The sequence below is a fragment of the Limulus polyphemus genome, unplaced genomic scaffold (assembly GCF_000517525.1).
Source record: "Limulus polyphemus unplaced genomic scaffold, Limulus_polyphemus-2.1.2 Scaffold812, whole genome shotgun sequence".
In the NCBI taxonomy this organism is placed as follows: Eukaryota; Metazoa; Arthropoda; class Merostomata; order Xiphosura; family Limulidae; genus Limulus; species Limulus polyphemus.
Window position 1 is genome coordinate 272,448 of NW_013666422.1, and position 18,011 is coordinate 290,458.

Below are 18,011 nucleotides of genomic sequence, written 5' to 3' on the forward strand. Positions count from 1 at the left end.
CAAACAAACAAACAAACAATTAATCAGTGACCCTATTAATCAATTAAATTTAATGTACAAGTAAAAAATAAAGGTGGTGTTGGGTACTCAACCAGTTGCCTTCCCTCTAGTTGGCAGTTAAAAGATTAGTAATTGTGGCAAAAAAACCCTAGTAGCTTTTCCATATTAAAGACAGGGCAAACAAATTTGGTGGTAACTATTTGATTACTTGGATAGTTTGAATAATTGAAAAGAGTAATCCTCAGTTTGATTATTTTTGTGATAGTTGATTTAATCGTAATTTCAATTAAATTATTCTCAGAAAACTTTAAAACAACAATAATTGGAAACACTAATTTTGATTAGTTGATTACCTTTAAGCAAAGATTATTGCTTTAATTCTAAAGATAGTAAAATGAGAGGGCACAAGTTAAAGTTTTGGAAAAGACAGACTAGGCTCCATTTAATACAGTTTTTCTAACAGGGTCATTGACTTATAAGTTTTCATCAGCAGAACTGTAAGCCAGTTGAAGAGGGCAATTGATGATTTCCTGAAAAGTGAAGGGTGGGTTTAAATTTCAGATTTTTCCAAAAGGTTATATTAAGAAAACATGTTGCTAAAAAGGATTAAAAATGCTTATTTTTCAAAGATACATAAATGTTTGCAAAAGGGTCAGTAAGTTTTACTGAGAAATTTTGGCCATAATTCTCATTTGTACAATCATTTCAGTCCGTTTTTTCACAGTTTGGGGCAAAAAGATCATCTGCCACTTCAGTTGTGTAATTTATTCATGAAGGCACAATTAACAAATGATGATTGGATAACACTTGTTCACACTAGTAGCCTTTCCCCACTTTTAGTTCCCACTGAACAATGTATGGTTTCATATGAACATAAGCTTTTCCATCTAGTTTTGTGATTGTATACTGAAATTAACAAGAATATGGTCAGTTGCATGTTGTTAAAAACAACTCTAAGTCTCTGCTGCTGAACTCCACTTGTTACTAGGTGATAGTGCAAAAAATCCACATGTATATGCATACAGTGCTGGACTAACTGGTTGGCTCCACAATACATACACACATACTTGTTCACTAGTAGCTTTCATCACTCATCATATCACAAATGATTTCAAAACCTGGATATTTTTCATTTTTCACTAAATGATGTCCTTGAAGGACCAAATTATCTATTGATGTAAGCTATGTTAAAATCACTTCCATAATACTGAATTATAATTTGCATAGTTTTAAATGGGTTTTCTTGCATGTCTGTTGAATTCATATAAGATAAATAAAATAGTAGGCCTGTTAATGATTTACTGTGGGAGATGTTTATTGCAATTTATTATTATTGTTCATATTGTATTTATGTAAAGAATATTGAATGATCTATGTTTTAACTGTATTTGGGAGTAAAATGGTGCTAATATACTGTAATTTTGCCAGTGATCTACTGTTTGTAGACATGTGTGGAATGTTTTTGGGGGAGTGATATGTTATTTTTCTGTAACTCGAATATTAAAAAGCCCATTTATACACTGTATATGATCACATCTGTTCTTTCAAAATAGTGATTATTAACTTTTTTTTTTTTGGTTAACTCAAGTTCTTGAAATTGGATATAATGTCTGAACAACAATATAAAAACTACTGAAATTTCCCAAAATGTTTCATTTTATTATCCATCTTGTAATTGTTTTTTTCACAACCCCTATATTATGAACCACTCCTCTCATAGAGCACATCCAAGGAAGTGTGGTTTGTTTATATGTAAGCTTTTTATGTAATTTACTTTGAAGGTCCATGTACATATGTACTATGAATGGGAAAGACAATTATGTATTAAAGATATCTCATTTTAGTTTCTGATACAATAGAAGAATGAATGAGCTGGAAAGTCTAAGACAAGAAGCAGAAACACTAAAGAATACAATTCACGTAAGTCCAAAGTTTTCAATTTGTATACTTATGACATTATTTAAAATTAATTTTTATTTTCATCAATTTAACATCTTTAAAAAATGATTTTTATAATACCAGGTAAACAAAGAAGGAAAAATATTAATATGTGAAAGGAGAATGGGAATGTAGTTTAGCTAGTTTCAGAACATTGTTTTGTGTCAGCATCATTTCTTTATGCTTCTTGCTTGAAATGGATGGTTAATATGTTTACATGACTTGGACATGAAAAGGTACTTAGGAAACTTAGGAAAGAAAGGAGAATTCCAGCTGAAGAATATAATGCATGTGATATACTGTAATTAATTTTAAAATAATTACAGTTACAGTAGCAATTACTTCAATTGTGGTTGCTCTTTAACATTGCTGGAAAGTAAATGCATATATATGCTTTAAAACCCCTGTAATGATTTTAATGAAATCATTTTGTCTGATACATGTATTTATACATCTTATAAAAAATATTTTTTCAGTACTTTTGAGAACTATTACATAGAAATATTTTGTTAACATAGACTGTGTCAAGCAGTTATCAGATTGAAATAAGTATATCTTTTTCTGATACTGTATCTTACTTCTCAGTAATAGCTTTTCTTGTTCAGTGCTGCCCTCTATATGAATTTTATTTTTTCACATGCCACTAGCCTTGGAATTCCCACATACCCCACGATCAATATGGTTCACTGCATCTTTGCATGTAAATTATCATACAACAACCCTTCACCAACAGTAGTGTGACACACCATCCTGATGCACATTACAACCTCTATGTAATTCCACCAAACCATCACATATTGTTAGGCAGTCGCCACGTTCAGATGTACTACCCCACGATCAACGTGGTTTACTGCATCTTTACATGTAAATTATCATGTGAAAACCCTCCAGTAGTAGTAGTGCGACACACTCTCCTGATGCACATTACTCCCTTTATGTAATTCCACATAACCATCACTTATTGTTAGGCATTCGCCATGTTCAGATGTACTGTTTTTATGAATTTCTGCAATACTTTCTTTTTCGAAGTTGTACTATCAGGTTTCTACAATTCTTTTTTACTGTAGTTTATTATAGTTGGGAACCCTCATCCTACCATCGGCTGTATGTTGGTTCCTAGCAAGTGGTTTTGGATTGGAGCAGTACCAACTAACATAAGTTCTCACACATTTTCAGTTCTGATTTATCATTCTGCCACAGTCATGAGGTTTTGTCTCATGTGCTCCTCTGTGTGGTGGGTCCTGGTAGTTGATGTTGCATGGGCCTGACTTGATTCGCCTCCTGACCATGGATTCATGGTGAGTTGGCCAATCATCCATGCACTTAAGCTTCTGTGCGGTCCTATCCAGAGGATGATGTTGTGCAGGGCACATGTAGTCCCTCCTGGTGCTCCACCTCCATGATGTGCAGAGTGGATCGAGTCTGATTGGTTTTGGATTTGAAGTGAATTGCCTCACTGGTATACGTCCCTTCCCACTACCTGGTTTTGGACTGGAGTTGACCTACCGAGTATGGTCTGTCATGCCCTAGCCATTCTACACCAAGGGTACATTCATTTTTTCCCCTCATTTATTGAATGTGCTCCTCACAGTTTCTGCCCATTTATATAACACTTACTACCACTCTGGGCGACAAGTATACCTGGTACTGAAGTGGTGCGGTCTCCCACATGTGTTCCTCAGCCAACGAGGTTTCACACTTCATGGGTTTTCTTCTGATGCATTTGAAGGAAGCTTATCTGTATCCTTCTCACCAGTCCCTCCACCTTTTCAATGTGGTATTCTAGCTATTATGTGAGAGGAGGTAAGATACTGTATCAGAAGTTATTATTTTTCCTACACTGAAAATATATTTCTCATAGGTATTTACCTCTTCTCACACTTCCTACTTTTCATTCCCACTATTGGTACTTAATTTCTGCCTAATCTTGAAGTGATGGTTAGGTGGAATTGAATAGAGGGAATAACGTGTGTCAGGAGGATGTGTCGCATTCCTGTTGGTGGAGAGTTGTCAAATGATAATTTACATGCAAAGATGCAGTGAACGACTGATCGTGGGGTAGGTGGGAATTTCAAGGCTAGTGGCATGCAAAAACAAATCTTGCATGTAGAGGGCAGCACTGAGCGAGAAAAGCTATTATGTGAAAGGAGGCAAGTACCTATTGGAAATATATTTTCAGTGTAGAAAAATAATAACTTTAACAAGTTACCTCATTACAACAGTTTTTAGAGATTAATGTTGTATAATTAAAGTCTAACTCTTCAATCATGGATTAGCCAGTTTACACAAGCTTGAAAATCCTGTTGCTTTACATATTAAAACCTTATTTTTATTAAATGTATGTTAATAAAATGTGGTATACTTTTAGTAAACATTACAAATCTTTTATACACAAAAGGTCAGAATTTTTAATAATGTTTCTATAGTAAAAATTTGCCAATGAATTTTCAAAGTCTTTACTTAGTCAATCTGAGTGGAAAGTCATTATCATGCTAAGAACAAAAATACTTCTTTTCATCTTACAATTTCACATTTCATTTGCTTTACCTCTAGAACCTCCTAAATGAATATCACAAGTTTTTCAAGTAAAATATTCAAATTAATCTTTATTTTCACTACCCTAACACTTATGTCGCTAAATCATGACATGAAATTTTGAAAATTATGAAATATAATGGACAATACCTTTTTCTTCTTTGAATAAATTATTTGTCTCCATATCTTCAATTTCATTATCTTCAGAAGTTCAACTGTAACTTTTCAGATACATGTTTTCACATATATTATTTTAATTTTATACTTTTACTGCCTGAAAAGTGAGACATTATGTAAACAGATTTCCATACATTTAAGTACATGCTCCAACTTTGAACTCATGCACATAGTTACCTGATCCCAATTTTTTCTCTAAGTTTTTGATGGAACATTTTATTTACCTTTCAAATACATATTTTAAAATAAATGTATTACATAAATCACAAAATAGCATATCCAAAGACAACTATAATTTAACAGGTTTTCTAACTAAGTTTTTTTAAGGCAAAAATATGTTAAATGTTATGAGCATCAACTTTCACACCAACATGTAACTAAATAAGTTTTCTATTAGTATAATGGCTGTTGGTGCCAATTTCAAACTGATTACTGAAAGCTTGAAGTTGAAAATATGTTCTATCTACTAGTTATAAACATGTATGTCAAATAAGAGCACTGGGCTTTCGAAAACTGCCTTGAAAGTTAAGTACAAATAAATGGTGCTTCTGTTGTGAGTTGGGAAAATTTATTGACTTTTCATGACAGGGAGAAGTTGTGACATTGAAACTGTATATTGGATCTTGGAATTTTGTACAGATTGTTTCTGGGCTAAGTCAGACAGTGTATTTACTATAATAGTGAAGCTATACAAATGAAAAGAAGAGAATTCAGAATGCAAATGCATCATGTGACATAGAGAAATGAAGATTGAGAACTTGTTTGATATTTGCTTTTGAAATTAAGACATTAAAACTAGGATAACATAAAATTTGCACTATAAACTACACTTTGATGTTAATTTTATTGACATGAATTGATAATACAGTTGTTTAACTAATGTGAATGTAACTGTGAAACTATAAACGTCATGACGTGCAGAAGACCCAGGCTAGTGGTTATTTTGATGAAATTAAGACATTAAAACTAGGATAACATAAAATTTGCACTATAAACTACACTTTGATGTTAATTTTATTGACATGAATTGATAATACAGTTGTTTAACTAATGTGAATGTAACTGTGAAACTATAAACGTCATGATGTGCAGAAGACCCAGGCTAGTGGTTATTTTGATTCGTATAGGCATATAACTTTTAACTAATTTGTGTAAAAGCTGTTAGTAAACTTTATGTGCAGGTTGGGTTTTTGTGTTAAATTAGATATTTTTTTCTTGTTGTTGTTTTCTTACTGCAGGATGCAAGGAAAGCTGTATGTGATACCACATTGGCTCAGGCCACTGCATCTATGGAACCAGTTGGTAGAATACAAATGCGAACAAGACGAACCCTTCGGGGTCATCTGGCTAAAATATATGCCATGCACTGGGGATCAGATTCACGGTGAGATTTTATTGTATCATATTTATGAAGGCTACTTAGTTAGTCTTTGTAATAAAAAAAAAAGCTGTTTGAAAACACAATTCTTGCACTAACAGTGTTAGTAAGAAGATAGTTCTGTTGCTAACACTAGCCGAAATTAGAACATGCAGAAGAGTAAGGTGATAAAAACACATTCATTCCCTCAAGGTTACTTTTCCTTTGGTACAACATACCAAAACATCCAAGTTAAAGTGATTTAACCCTCATATCCATTTTCCTAAATTTAATTCAAGCCATAGGCTGAATGTCTATGTATACACATTTGCAGAATGTGATCAAAATATATGCACTAAAAATGGATACAGTTATGAAGATATTAACTCTCACTATGGGCTTGGTTAGTTCAACCTAAATATTGACCTTTAGAGTTTTCATACTGTAACTTCTAACATATTTTGTGTATCTTCATGGAATTTCACAATCTTTAAGTAAGTATTAAGAGTTATTTGTAGACAAAAAATCAGTTTTTAATTAAGTATTTTCACTAAAGATTTCTCCATGTTGACTGCTTTAAGTGAAAAATGGTTTTCATGTTAATGTTAAAAATAATTTTCTTCATGTGAAAATTGTCAAATTTCATTTGTGTAATCTCTAAAACCTCCTATAAATTTCAAAAGTTTTATATAGTAAAATTTTATATTTTAACTGTCATCTTATCTGCTATAACTGTGTAACAAGTTGGTCAATTTGACTGACCCCATAACCACCATAACAAAATGAAAAATAAATCTAAATACCTTTTTATTTACTAGAATGATTTCAAATTGTACCATAAAACTACATCTGATAATATTGAAATTTTATTGTTTTATTGCTATTTGAACTGTGTTTAACTAATATTTTTGCCCACACAGTTGTAAACCACTTGGCAAACCTTTTGAATTATATAATGCATAGACTACTCACTGCTCATGAGTATACCTTGTGAAAAGTGTTTATTGTTATTATTCTTTATTTCACCTAATCTAATCTTATCAAACCTAAAAAGTTTCTAATTTTTACATTTTAGTTACTTTTAAAATGATAAATAAAGAATACACATGAAAAAGAGGAAATATGGTACTTACCTGGGTCTTGTTTTATTTTGCTGTCCACTGTTGATAAAACTTAACCCTACTTTTTATACTACTGGTACTACTGCACCAAATTATTTTTTATCTAATTAACCCTATGCCACCTGGATTTGATATCAAAGAGAAGGTAATGCTGCTCTTGTCACATTTCATTACAAAAATAAAACCAGTGGGTGAAACTGTTTGAAATTTGACAAAAACATTCCCAAAAGTATGTAGTTTAAGAAAAAATATAATTTTTTACTTTTTTTTTTACTAAAACAAAGTAACTTTACAAAAAAGTAGTTTAATAAAATTTTGAATGTAATTCACTAAAACCTCAAGGCATGTGCAGTAAAGGATGCCTGTGCAGAAAGAGTTAAGTGTAAAATGTAATTTTAATAAGTTACTGCAACAAGTTGTTGGTTAATAAAATGTGGAAATCTCATCAGGCCACTAAAGTTAAATGAACCTGCTACTTACAATATCCAATCATATTTTCTGGTTCCATAGGTATGATTTTAATTGTAGATTTGTTTATTAGGGATATAGTATAAAATTTAGTTAAACACTAAACAATTTTAAGTGCTTGAAGATTTTATAATGATACTGTAGTGCTTAAGAATAATAATTTTTTAATCATCTGTCCTTCTTTTCAGATACCTTGTTTCTGCCTCTCAAGATGGAAAATTAATTATATGGGATGCTTTCACAACAAATAAGGTAATTGTTTCTTAAAAACTTTAAACAGATAACCCATCTTAATCCTTTTTTGACTAGTGAGCTACTTCTTTGTGTCAAATACACACCTGCATATCAGATTTAAAAAGTGAAGTAAAACTAATATATTTAACTCCATTTTAACACTTTTTTTATTTTTATTCAAAAATGTAAAATGTTTTATAATTGATATTTTGTTATTTTGTAACATTTGTTTAGTGTAATTTCCAAAGAAAATGCAAGTAATTCTTTACAATTTGCATATCTGCACAGCTCCAAGGAGTATCTCTTGTAAACAATGCACTTATCTAGCTTATATGATTTTTCTGCCCAGCCCAATTCATCTGCTTTTATTTGCATTCTCATCCATTGATAATATAATTAACCATGTCTTGTTTCTTGTATGACACTTCATTCTGCCTGAAGATTTATTTTTACAGGCTTCTATTAACATAACAGGAGTTAAGGACAACAAGGTACCTGTTGGTCCATTTAGGCCATCTCATCCACTAAACTAAACTTTTTTGAATTAAAAAAAACGTTTTAAAGCCAGCCCTTATCATTCAAATATTTATCAGGCTTTTCCATTTTAAACTCCCTTAAATTTATTACATCCATCACACCTGAACACAACCCATTCTAAAGGCCAATCAACCTGTTGAAAAAATAAAATTAACTTAGCTGAAGATCACTCTTACTCTGCCAAAATTTATATTTGTGCCTCTTAGTTCTACCATTCTCATCATTAAGTATAAAAAAAAAAAAAAGTATGATGCATTAACACTATCAGTTTCTTTGAGAGCCTTAAATACCTCAATTTTTTTTTTTCAAGAGAAAATCATTTCAAAGATCTCAGCCTGTCCTTGTATTACAACCTTTCTGTCTTGGGTATCATCCTAGTCACTCTCCTCTGAACCCTTTTAAACAATTCAGTGTCCTTCCTAATGTAAGGAACCCAAGACTGAACAGAGTACTCCAAATGTGATCTAAGCAGATACTTATACAATGAAATTATAACCTTTTTAGACTTGTATTCCTTATTTTTGTTCACAGAATCTAAAATCCTATTTGCCCTACCACAGCATCAGTATACTGCTTGGATGGCTTAAGAGAATGATCAATCAGAACATTAAGATCCTTTTCTTCTGTAACACTGTTAAGGTTATTTCCATAGAAATTATATTTATAATTCAAATTATGATAACCTGTGTGCATTATCTTGCATTTATTTTAACTAAAAGCCATCTGCCATTTACTTGCCTTACTCACCAGGTAATCTAAATCCTTTTGTAAAGCATTGTCATCTTTCTTACAGCTAGCAACACCCAAGTCCTTAATATCACCAGAAAATTTAAGTAATTTATTGACTATTCCTTCATCTATGTTGTTGATGTAAATCAAAAATAGTGAAGATCCTAACATTGAGACCTGATGTACTACACTTGTTATTAAACCATTTTGACTGAACTGCATTTATAACAACCCTTTGCTTTTGTCCTCTCAACCACTTTTTGATCCAATGACATACACACTCACACCCACAGAGATAATTTCTTTATCAAGCCTTTTATGTGTCCTTGTCAAATGTTGTTAAATGACTTTGCAAACATCTTTCGTCAGATTTTTAAAAGTTTTCCCACCCCTGATTTAAGACTTAAAGGCATATAATTACCTGGACAACTTTCAATCACCTCCCCCGAAAAAAAAGGAGTAACATTACCCAATTTCTTCTTCTTGTAACTGCCAACTGTTCAAGAACTTTAAAAAAATAGTAGCAAGTGGCTTACATATTCAATTCTTAACCTCCTTTAAAATTTTTAGTGAGATATTATCTGGTCCAAGAACCTTATCATTCCTAAAAAACTTTCCATTGTCTTCTTAACCTTATAAATTATGTGATCATCTTGACTGATCTTGAACCACCTAGCAAATGTTCAGGATGAGGAACATTGTTTAAATCTTTATTATAAAAATTTTTTGAAAAATTAAAATTTAATAACCCAGCCATTTCATAATCATCAGAAATGAGCCTTTCTTTATCATCCCTCAAAGGCCGTACTCCCATCCCAACATTTTGTTTCCCCTTAATTTATTTAAAGAAATCCTTATTATAAATGTTTACAGTTTTAGCTAACTTTTTTTTTATACCTTTTTGATTTCCTAATGTGCAGCATGACCAATCCTCATGATCTTCTATAATCCTCTTAAGTCTTCAATCATAGCAGTCAATTTATACTTCTTGAACCACAGATTATGAACTCTTTATTAAAGAAAGCCCCTCTATTTTCATTGATCACCCAACACTAAATAATATCAACTCCTCCCCGTTGTCATTAATTTAATTGATTTCGGATTCTCAGTTTTTTTATTTGATATTTATTATTATTTTTAAGATGCAGTGTTTATACTTGTATTTAGGCCTTTCTCTATAATAATTTCTCGACAGTGTTATTTATTAAACGTGTGTGCTGCACGTTTTATCATACATTCCTTTATATTATTACTGTTTAAATCTGTTCTTTATAAACTTCTGATTGAATACAAAAATTTGCTCAATGTTAATATTGTTTTTTGAAGTTCAAAAATTTAGAATTTTTTTTTTCATATATTAATGCCGATGATGGAATTTAAGGAAATTCCAAATCATCCCTATTAAAGATGTTTTTCTTATTACCGTGTTTTTAATATATATTATAAAACTTCATTTTCCACCTGATGAATCAGTTGCAAATTTTTTGAATTTATAATACTTTTCTTTAATTATAACCCTTATATCCTTTGTGAGCCAACTTGTTTTTTATAGTTGCAGGCATTCTTTTTGTTCTATAAGGACCATGTCTGCCTTGAATATTTAAAAATTTATTGAAAATGAATTTTTTCACATTTGATCAAAATCTCCAATTTATTCAGTTACCCAGTTCACAACATATAATTCTTCTTGTTGCATTCCTTCAAAATTTGCCTTTTCGAGGTTTTCATCCAAAATTTCATTATTCATGATCTCCTTTTAGAAAAACAAAATTTAACTCAGCAGTGAGCACTTGTATCAAGCTGTTCTTCATTCTGTATCCATTAAACCATTTCTGTATTAGAATTTAACAATACATCCAAAATAACATTTTTCTTAGTAGGTTCCTTGACCTACTGGTGAAGAAAACCCTCCTGAACAGTATTAAAAAACCTGTTTCCTTCATGATTTGACTTTAACATTTCTCAGTCTATAAGCTGGAAATTATAATCTTTCATGATTTTAGTCTCATTAACAGTTGAATTCTTTATCTTACTCTAGAGTGTCTTCTTAATTTCATCAGTTTCATCCAGTGATCTGTAACAGATTCTAATTAAAAGCCTTCTCCCATTATAACCACTAACAGAAACCCAAATAGATTCAACCTCATTGCTTTTAACTGTAATACCCTCAACTTTAACAGGATGTAACTCACACTTTAAATATAAAGCCACTTTTTCCCCTTGTTTTAGTACTCTACCCCTATTAAATAACCTTATATTTCATCAAAATTGTTTACATTTAACCAGGTTTTAGTTATTCCCATTACATGAAAATCCTCATTCCCACTAGTGCTCTAGTCATCTATTTTATTTCTTGTACTTGAGCATTACAATTGTAATAATTTAGCCTACCCTTAAAACTACTCTTGTGTTTTGTCCCTAAAGAACTCATTTTCTCTACATGTTATTTTTCTGCACTTAATTTATCCTGACTCTCACCACTATTTAGTCTTCATTTAAAGCTACCCTTACAGCTGAGTTTAATAGCCTTTGCAAACAAGCCAGCCCCTACCCTATTTAAATGTAAACCATCTCTTCCAAAAAGCTTCTTTTTCCCATCAAACTGATTTCACAAGTCTAACCAGCTAACCTGCTTGTCCTTACATATTGACCTAAGCTCGACATTCAGCATTAGCGACCTACTTATAATCTTATAACCACAATTAACTCTCTGACTACTGGCTCAGTTAATTCAGCTGAGTTCATGATCCTAAATTAACCTTTAGAGTTTCCATACTATAACTTGTAATATGTTTTATTTTCACAAGATTTTGCTAATTAAGTATTTTTACTAAATATTTGTCTGTGAATATATGGAGTCAGAGTATTGACTATTCAGAGTGCAAAGTGATTTTCATGTAGAATTAAAAATACTTTTCTTCATATGAAGATTGTCAGATTTAATTTGTGTAATCTCTAAAATCTCCTAAATAAATTTCAAAGGTTTTTTTCAATAAAACTTTATATTTTATCTGTTATTTTCTCTGCCCTAACCCTATAAAGAGTTGGTCATAACCTCCATAAAAAAATTAAATATATATCTAAATTACCCCCCCCTTTTTTTTTTCTAGAATGACTTTAAATTGTAACAGGAAACTATATTTGTTTATCCTAAATAGCTTAAAGCTCATAACTTTATACATCAATTTCTACTTAATTTTTATTTTATTATTGTCCTTTGAACTGTGTCTTACTAATAATCCTGCCACACAAGTTGTAAATCATTCAGCAAACGTGTAGTTCGTGTTACCCTATCAAATTAAATAATGCATGAGCTACTTGCAAGTGTACTTCAGGAACAATTTTTTCTTCTTTTTTTTTTTAGCGTACCTCATCTAACCTTATCTAACCTAATAAGTTTTTAATATTTACCAATGTTTTACTGATAATTGGTTCGACATTCAGAATCGGTAAAATTTATCTAATTTCCTAATCTCGGAAAACTGATTACTGAGAAATTAAAAATAACACCACTTTATTCACATCAACAATCTTCTGATTTGTAAGTATACTTACAATCATGACCCTGTACTTTTCCTTTTTCTTTCAGCATGAAACATTATTCACCATAGAATAAAATGTCATCAGTTAAAACAATCTCTGTCTGTTTCTCATTTATAAGTTGATACACTGAATGAAAGAAAGGTTAAAAACAATGTTCTGCACATTACGAAGCACACCCATTTGTTCGCAGACCATACATTAGCAAAGTGTTGATAACAGCACCCTATGCACAGAGCTAATACACACTGTGCTTGCCAGAGAAATAACAGAATGAAATAAGGTTTGTAGGAATTTTGGTGTTTGCATTATGAGCCTTAATAGTCTTTTCCCCTGAAGTTCTTGGGATGGTATGCCATGTGGTTCTCCATTAGTACCACACTGTTTATTAGATCATTGTTTGGAGAAGTTGCCGAAGGAGCGTATGACAACAGAGTGATTGGAAATTTGTCATGTCCCATTACTTTCCATTAGGGGTTTTTTGTAAATTGTTTGAATTGTGCATGTCACTATCGGAGATATCACTATAAGTTGAAAGTGGTAAACAGGTATATACAAATATTTACAAAATAATTCACCTATTGGACAGCTATGGAACATTCCATTTCATCATTTGACAGTCCTGTTATTTATGAACATGCATAGTTCCAAGAAGTTACCTTAAAGATAGTTGTGGCTCAACAAATGTGGTTGCTGATTGGTTGGATTGCTTCTGAATGAGAAAAATTAGATATTTTTGGTTTTTTGGGTAGGAGGAAAAAGCTAATATTTCATGATTTTAGACAACTGTGAAAAGTGACACAGCGCAAGTGCCAAAATATGAAACACATTCAATGAAAGCATGCGTGTTGAGCTGGGAGGTGATAAATTTTGTACAATTCAACCAGTATGATGTGGGTCTTTATCACAATGCATATAGAGTTGTCATTTCTGTTTTAAGTTTGGAAAGTTGATCATTATGTATGTAATAAAGATACAATTAGAGCATTTTTTAATAAGACCAGTTTTTAAAAAATATCTTTGTAACCGATTTAAAGATTCTTCTCTTTGCAAGGAGTAACAACTATGAACAGACAAAATAACTTACTGAAATACATTTTTTATTGCCAGTTTTATAATGTAATTTTTCCATCATGATCATTCATATGAACATGTGATAATAAGTAGTGACACTATGAAATATTCATACAGTAAATTCTGAAAACATTTGCTTCTTAACAAATGATGATCCTTAATAAATACAAGAAATAACAGAATGAAATAAGGTGTTTGCATTATTAGCCTTATTAGTCTTTTTTTAATAACTAAACTCCAAAAGTGGGAAATTTCCTGTAATCACAAGTATCATCTCAGCTTTATCTGGTTTTAGTCGATTATGTTTGTCATCATATAGATCGCCAGCTTTGCTAAATAGCCGCTCACTTGAAACAGTTGAAGGTATTTCACTGCTAATTTTGTAAGAAATACATTTTACAAGGTCAGTTCCCTTTTTTTTTTTTTTTTGTCATGGCACATTAATTCATAACTTTCAACTATTTCAATTGTAATGAAGCTTCAAGGTACATTCTCTGTAGTCATTACAATTTTTAGGTTAAACTGTCAACAATATATATATTGAATACCATTAAATAGAGCAAATTATAAGGTGAATAAAGTATAAGAAGTGACTTATGGTTTCATGAGAAAGTGATTAGATGTATCTTTTATAGGTAAAAACAGTTGAATTTAGTGTGAAGTATAGAAAACTTAGGATCAAACAACATATTTGTGAAGTTTTTTGTTTTTTTGTTTTAGATGTTCCTTTCATCCCTTAAAGTGTTTGTATGGTAAATTCTATTTTTTGAAAGTTACAGTAATTTTCTTATGATATTAGGTAAGCCTGATTAGGTATTAGATGGTATGGTAGTGAGGGTAAAATATTGTGGTGATTCAAATTCTTATTGAATATTGTTAATTTTATCATTTCTCATTTAATGCACATAAACTAAAGTACTTATAATTTGCTGAAAACCAAGTATGTTTATTAAATATAAATTGATTTTGACCAAGAATGTTGTTGGCAAAAATATTGTTACCTATCCTAACCTGACTCCATTATGAAAGATCTAGTCTTGGGTCATTGATAAATCTTTGATAGCTTATGCAGTGTTTTGTATGATTTATAGCCAGAAGTTATGAATACTGCAATTGGCAAAATGAAATTCTTGAATATTTATATTAATGAAAAGTAATAAAGTTGAGATTGGTTAGATATATGAAATGAAACTTTTTGTACAACAATAAAAATAATTTAAATTCTGAGGCAAAAGAAGCGTTTTTTTTAAGAAAATATCTTCGAACAAAATTGGAAATTTAGCAACACAAAAAAATTGTAGGAAAACTAAATCAAATTACAGGAATTTATTAAAGCCAAAACTAGATACTGTGAAGTAAGTTTGTAATAAGTTTTATGCAGTTTAGCTAAAGTATTTCCAATGTTAGAAGGAAAAAATGGGGGTCAACTCCCACTCAAGTCCAGAATTCTTATAGAAACATTAATCTTAATATAACAAGTTTATAAGAGATGTGTGTGTTGTATATATATAAATTTATTTTCAGAAATCCATGCTATTTTTTCTTGGTTTATTTGTTTTGAAGCTTTTACCTATAGTGGAATTAATGTGAATCTTTCTTCTAAGGTCCATGCCATTCCTCTCCGCTCCAGCTGGGTCATGACTTGTGCATATGCTCCATCAGGCAGTTTTGTTGCCTGTGGAGGTTTAGACAACATCTGCTCTATCTACAGCTTAAAGACACGAGAAGGAAATGTAAGAGTTAGTAGGGAGCTACCTGGACACACGGGTTATTTGTCTTGTTGTCGCTTCATTGATGATAACCAGATAGTCACGAGCTCTGGTGATATGACTTGGTAGGTTTTAAGTGCCAAAAGAGTTATTATAGTTTCTAAGGGAAACATTAAGAATTTGAGTAATGACTATTTCTGATGAAATATAAATAATCAAAAACGTGTACATTCCTTGAATCAAGAATGGTTAATAATATTAAAAAATGACAACATAGAATATAGTTGTTAAAGCAGGAAATATTTCACACCCACAAAGCAGTGACAGATTAATGATTCTTTTCTTTTTTATCCCAGAACTCTTAATCGATTTAACTCTCTCTCTATGGGCTTGGTCAATTTCACTGAGTTCATGACCCCAAATTGACCTTTAGGGTTTCCATACTATAATTTTTAATGTGTTTTATGTATCTTCATGAAATTTTGCAAGCTTTCAGTAAACATTACAAGAAATTTTTAATGAAATATTTTACTAAAAATTTCTCCGTGAACATATGGAGTGCAAAGTGATTTTCATGTTAAGATTAAAATTACCTTTCTTTTCCCTGAAAACCTCCTGAATAAATCACAAACTTTTTTTTTAAGTAAAACAATATTTTTTCAGTTAGTTTATCTATCCTAATTCTGTATGCCTTCTGTCAATTTGACTGACCTCGTAACCACCATAAAAAATACGAAATAAATATGAATAACCATTTTTTCTTTCTAGAATGACTTCAAATTGTAACAGAAAACTACATTGGTTTATCTTAAATAGCTTAAACCTAGTAAGAGTGTACCTCTGTTTCTACTTAAATTTTATTGTTTTATTACCCTTTAAACCATGTCTAACTAATAATCCTGCCACTAATTTTTGCTTTTCACACCACGTTGATAGCTTTATGTTAATTGTCATATTGGCTAATCTATTATGGGAAATTTTTTAAAGGGTGCAGTGCTTTTGTAATTTTGATCTGTAACATTTCTCACATATCTTTTTCTACAGACTACATGGTTGCAGTTAGTCAAGATTCACTGGTATTTCTCTTTTGTTCTTATAAGTAATTGTCTCATATAGAGAATTTTGTATTCAACAATTTGCCCAAATTTTGTATTGCCATATCCAAGTTACAACATACAATTCACAAGAGGAAGAAATGGAGCTGTATAATAAGTAGTTTGCAAGAAAGAAAATAACATAACTTTCAGATTATTGATGTCTGATTTCGTTCACTCTGAAACAAATGCAGTTAGGTTCATTTTACAATTTTTGGCATAATCAACTCAGAAGTACACTGTTTTATAACTATTCTAACTAGAAATAAGCAACAAACATGTACAAAAGACCACAGATATGCAGCTGTGTTTTATATCTGAACAAGTTTTGTCTACAAATAAGTGTTTTGATAATACTTCTATTCACAAATAAATTACAGCAAAAACTCAATATTAGGATTAGCAGTTCATATATTTTTATAACTTTATCCAAGAAAAATGCTAATAAAAGTTATCTCAAAACAAAATTACAAATCTCAATATTTCATGTATAGTTTTATTTTGTAGGTGGTTTGAAGAAGGAGGTGAGACAGAATTTTTGAAAACTTAATTTGTCATATACCCACATAAAAAATGAGAGATAACCATCCTTGATAAAGTTAAGGTACTAGGTATAACTAAAAATGTAGCAAGTTTTAATAAATAGATTAAGCTTATGCATAGAAGAATTGTAATAAGGGATTGAAAAAAAGTACATATTTGTTTTCTTTTGTTTCCCAATTAACTTTATGCTTATTGCTCCATGTTTAGTAAACTTTACATGATATATATACTATGTCCCTCTCACTTCATTTAGTGATATACAGAGGTAAGCAGTGAATAAGTTAGCATTTTAGGCTAGCCATGGATAAAGATAGGCCAGGCTTTCTAGTAAAAACTATAAAACCTGTTAAAGCCTATATCTTGAAAGTTGGCCTAATGTTTTTTTAAAATGATCATAAAAAACATATTCTTTATCAATTAACTTGAACTATACACCTGGAAAAAAGTTAAGCACCCCCAAATATTTTTCAGGATTGCTTATTGAAAATAAGGTTTAATTTTCATGATGTTGAGCAATGTTCATAATTTCAAACATAATTAAAAGGATGTGAGCGTTCAGGTGTGACATTTAAATCAGGCGCGTTTGTTTCTCCACATGCAACTTGCTCCCTTCTTCACGTCCAATATGCACTATTTTCTCGTGCATCAAATCCGTATTTAAGTCCCGAATTTCTGAATGCAAAATCATTTTAAGTAAGAATGGCAAGAAGACAGATATCAGAGGCGCAGAGATGGCAAATTATTAGCATGAATTCCGCTGGTATGTCCTACAAGGCGACAGGTAGACAGCTTGGCTATCATTACACAGTGATCAGCCGTTTGGTCAGAAAACATGTTGTCACCCAGAATGTTAAGGACCGTCCTCTATCTGGTTGACCATCTGTAAAAACCCAACGTGAAGACTAGGAGCCTTGATATATTGGTCAGACGAAATCCGTTTGCAACAAGCACCCGT

General features: G+C 31.2%; 1 protein-coding gene across 2 annotated transcripts in view; it reads left to right on the plus strand.

Moving 5' to 3' along the window:
* The window catches only part of LOC106460667 (guanine nucleotide-binding protein G(I)/G(S)/G(T) subunit beta-1-like), a 43,785-nt gene that overhangs the window by 11,637 nt on the left and 14,137 nt on the right, over positions 1-18,011 (plus strand). For both annotated transcript variants that reach the window (XR_002610819.1, XM_013920394.2), the window contains exons 2-5: positions 1,845-1,920; positions 5,889-6,034; positions 7,785-7,848; positions 15,315-15,544. Coding sequence is in view for 1 of the 2 variants with exons in the window: in XM_013920394.2 (XP_013775848.1) it covers positions 1,864-1,920; positions 5,889-6,034; positions 7,785-7,848; positions 15,315-15,544 (497 nt within the window). In the remaining variant the exon portion in view is untranslated. The remainder of the gene's footprint in view (positions 1-1,844; positions 1,921-5,888; positions 6,035-7,784; positions 7,849-15,314; positions 15,545-18,011) is intronic.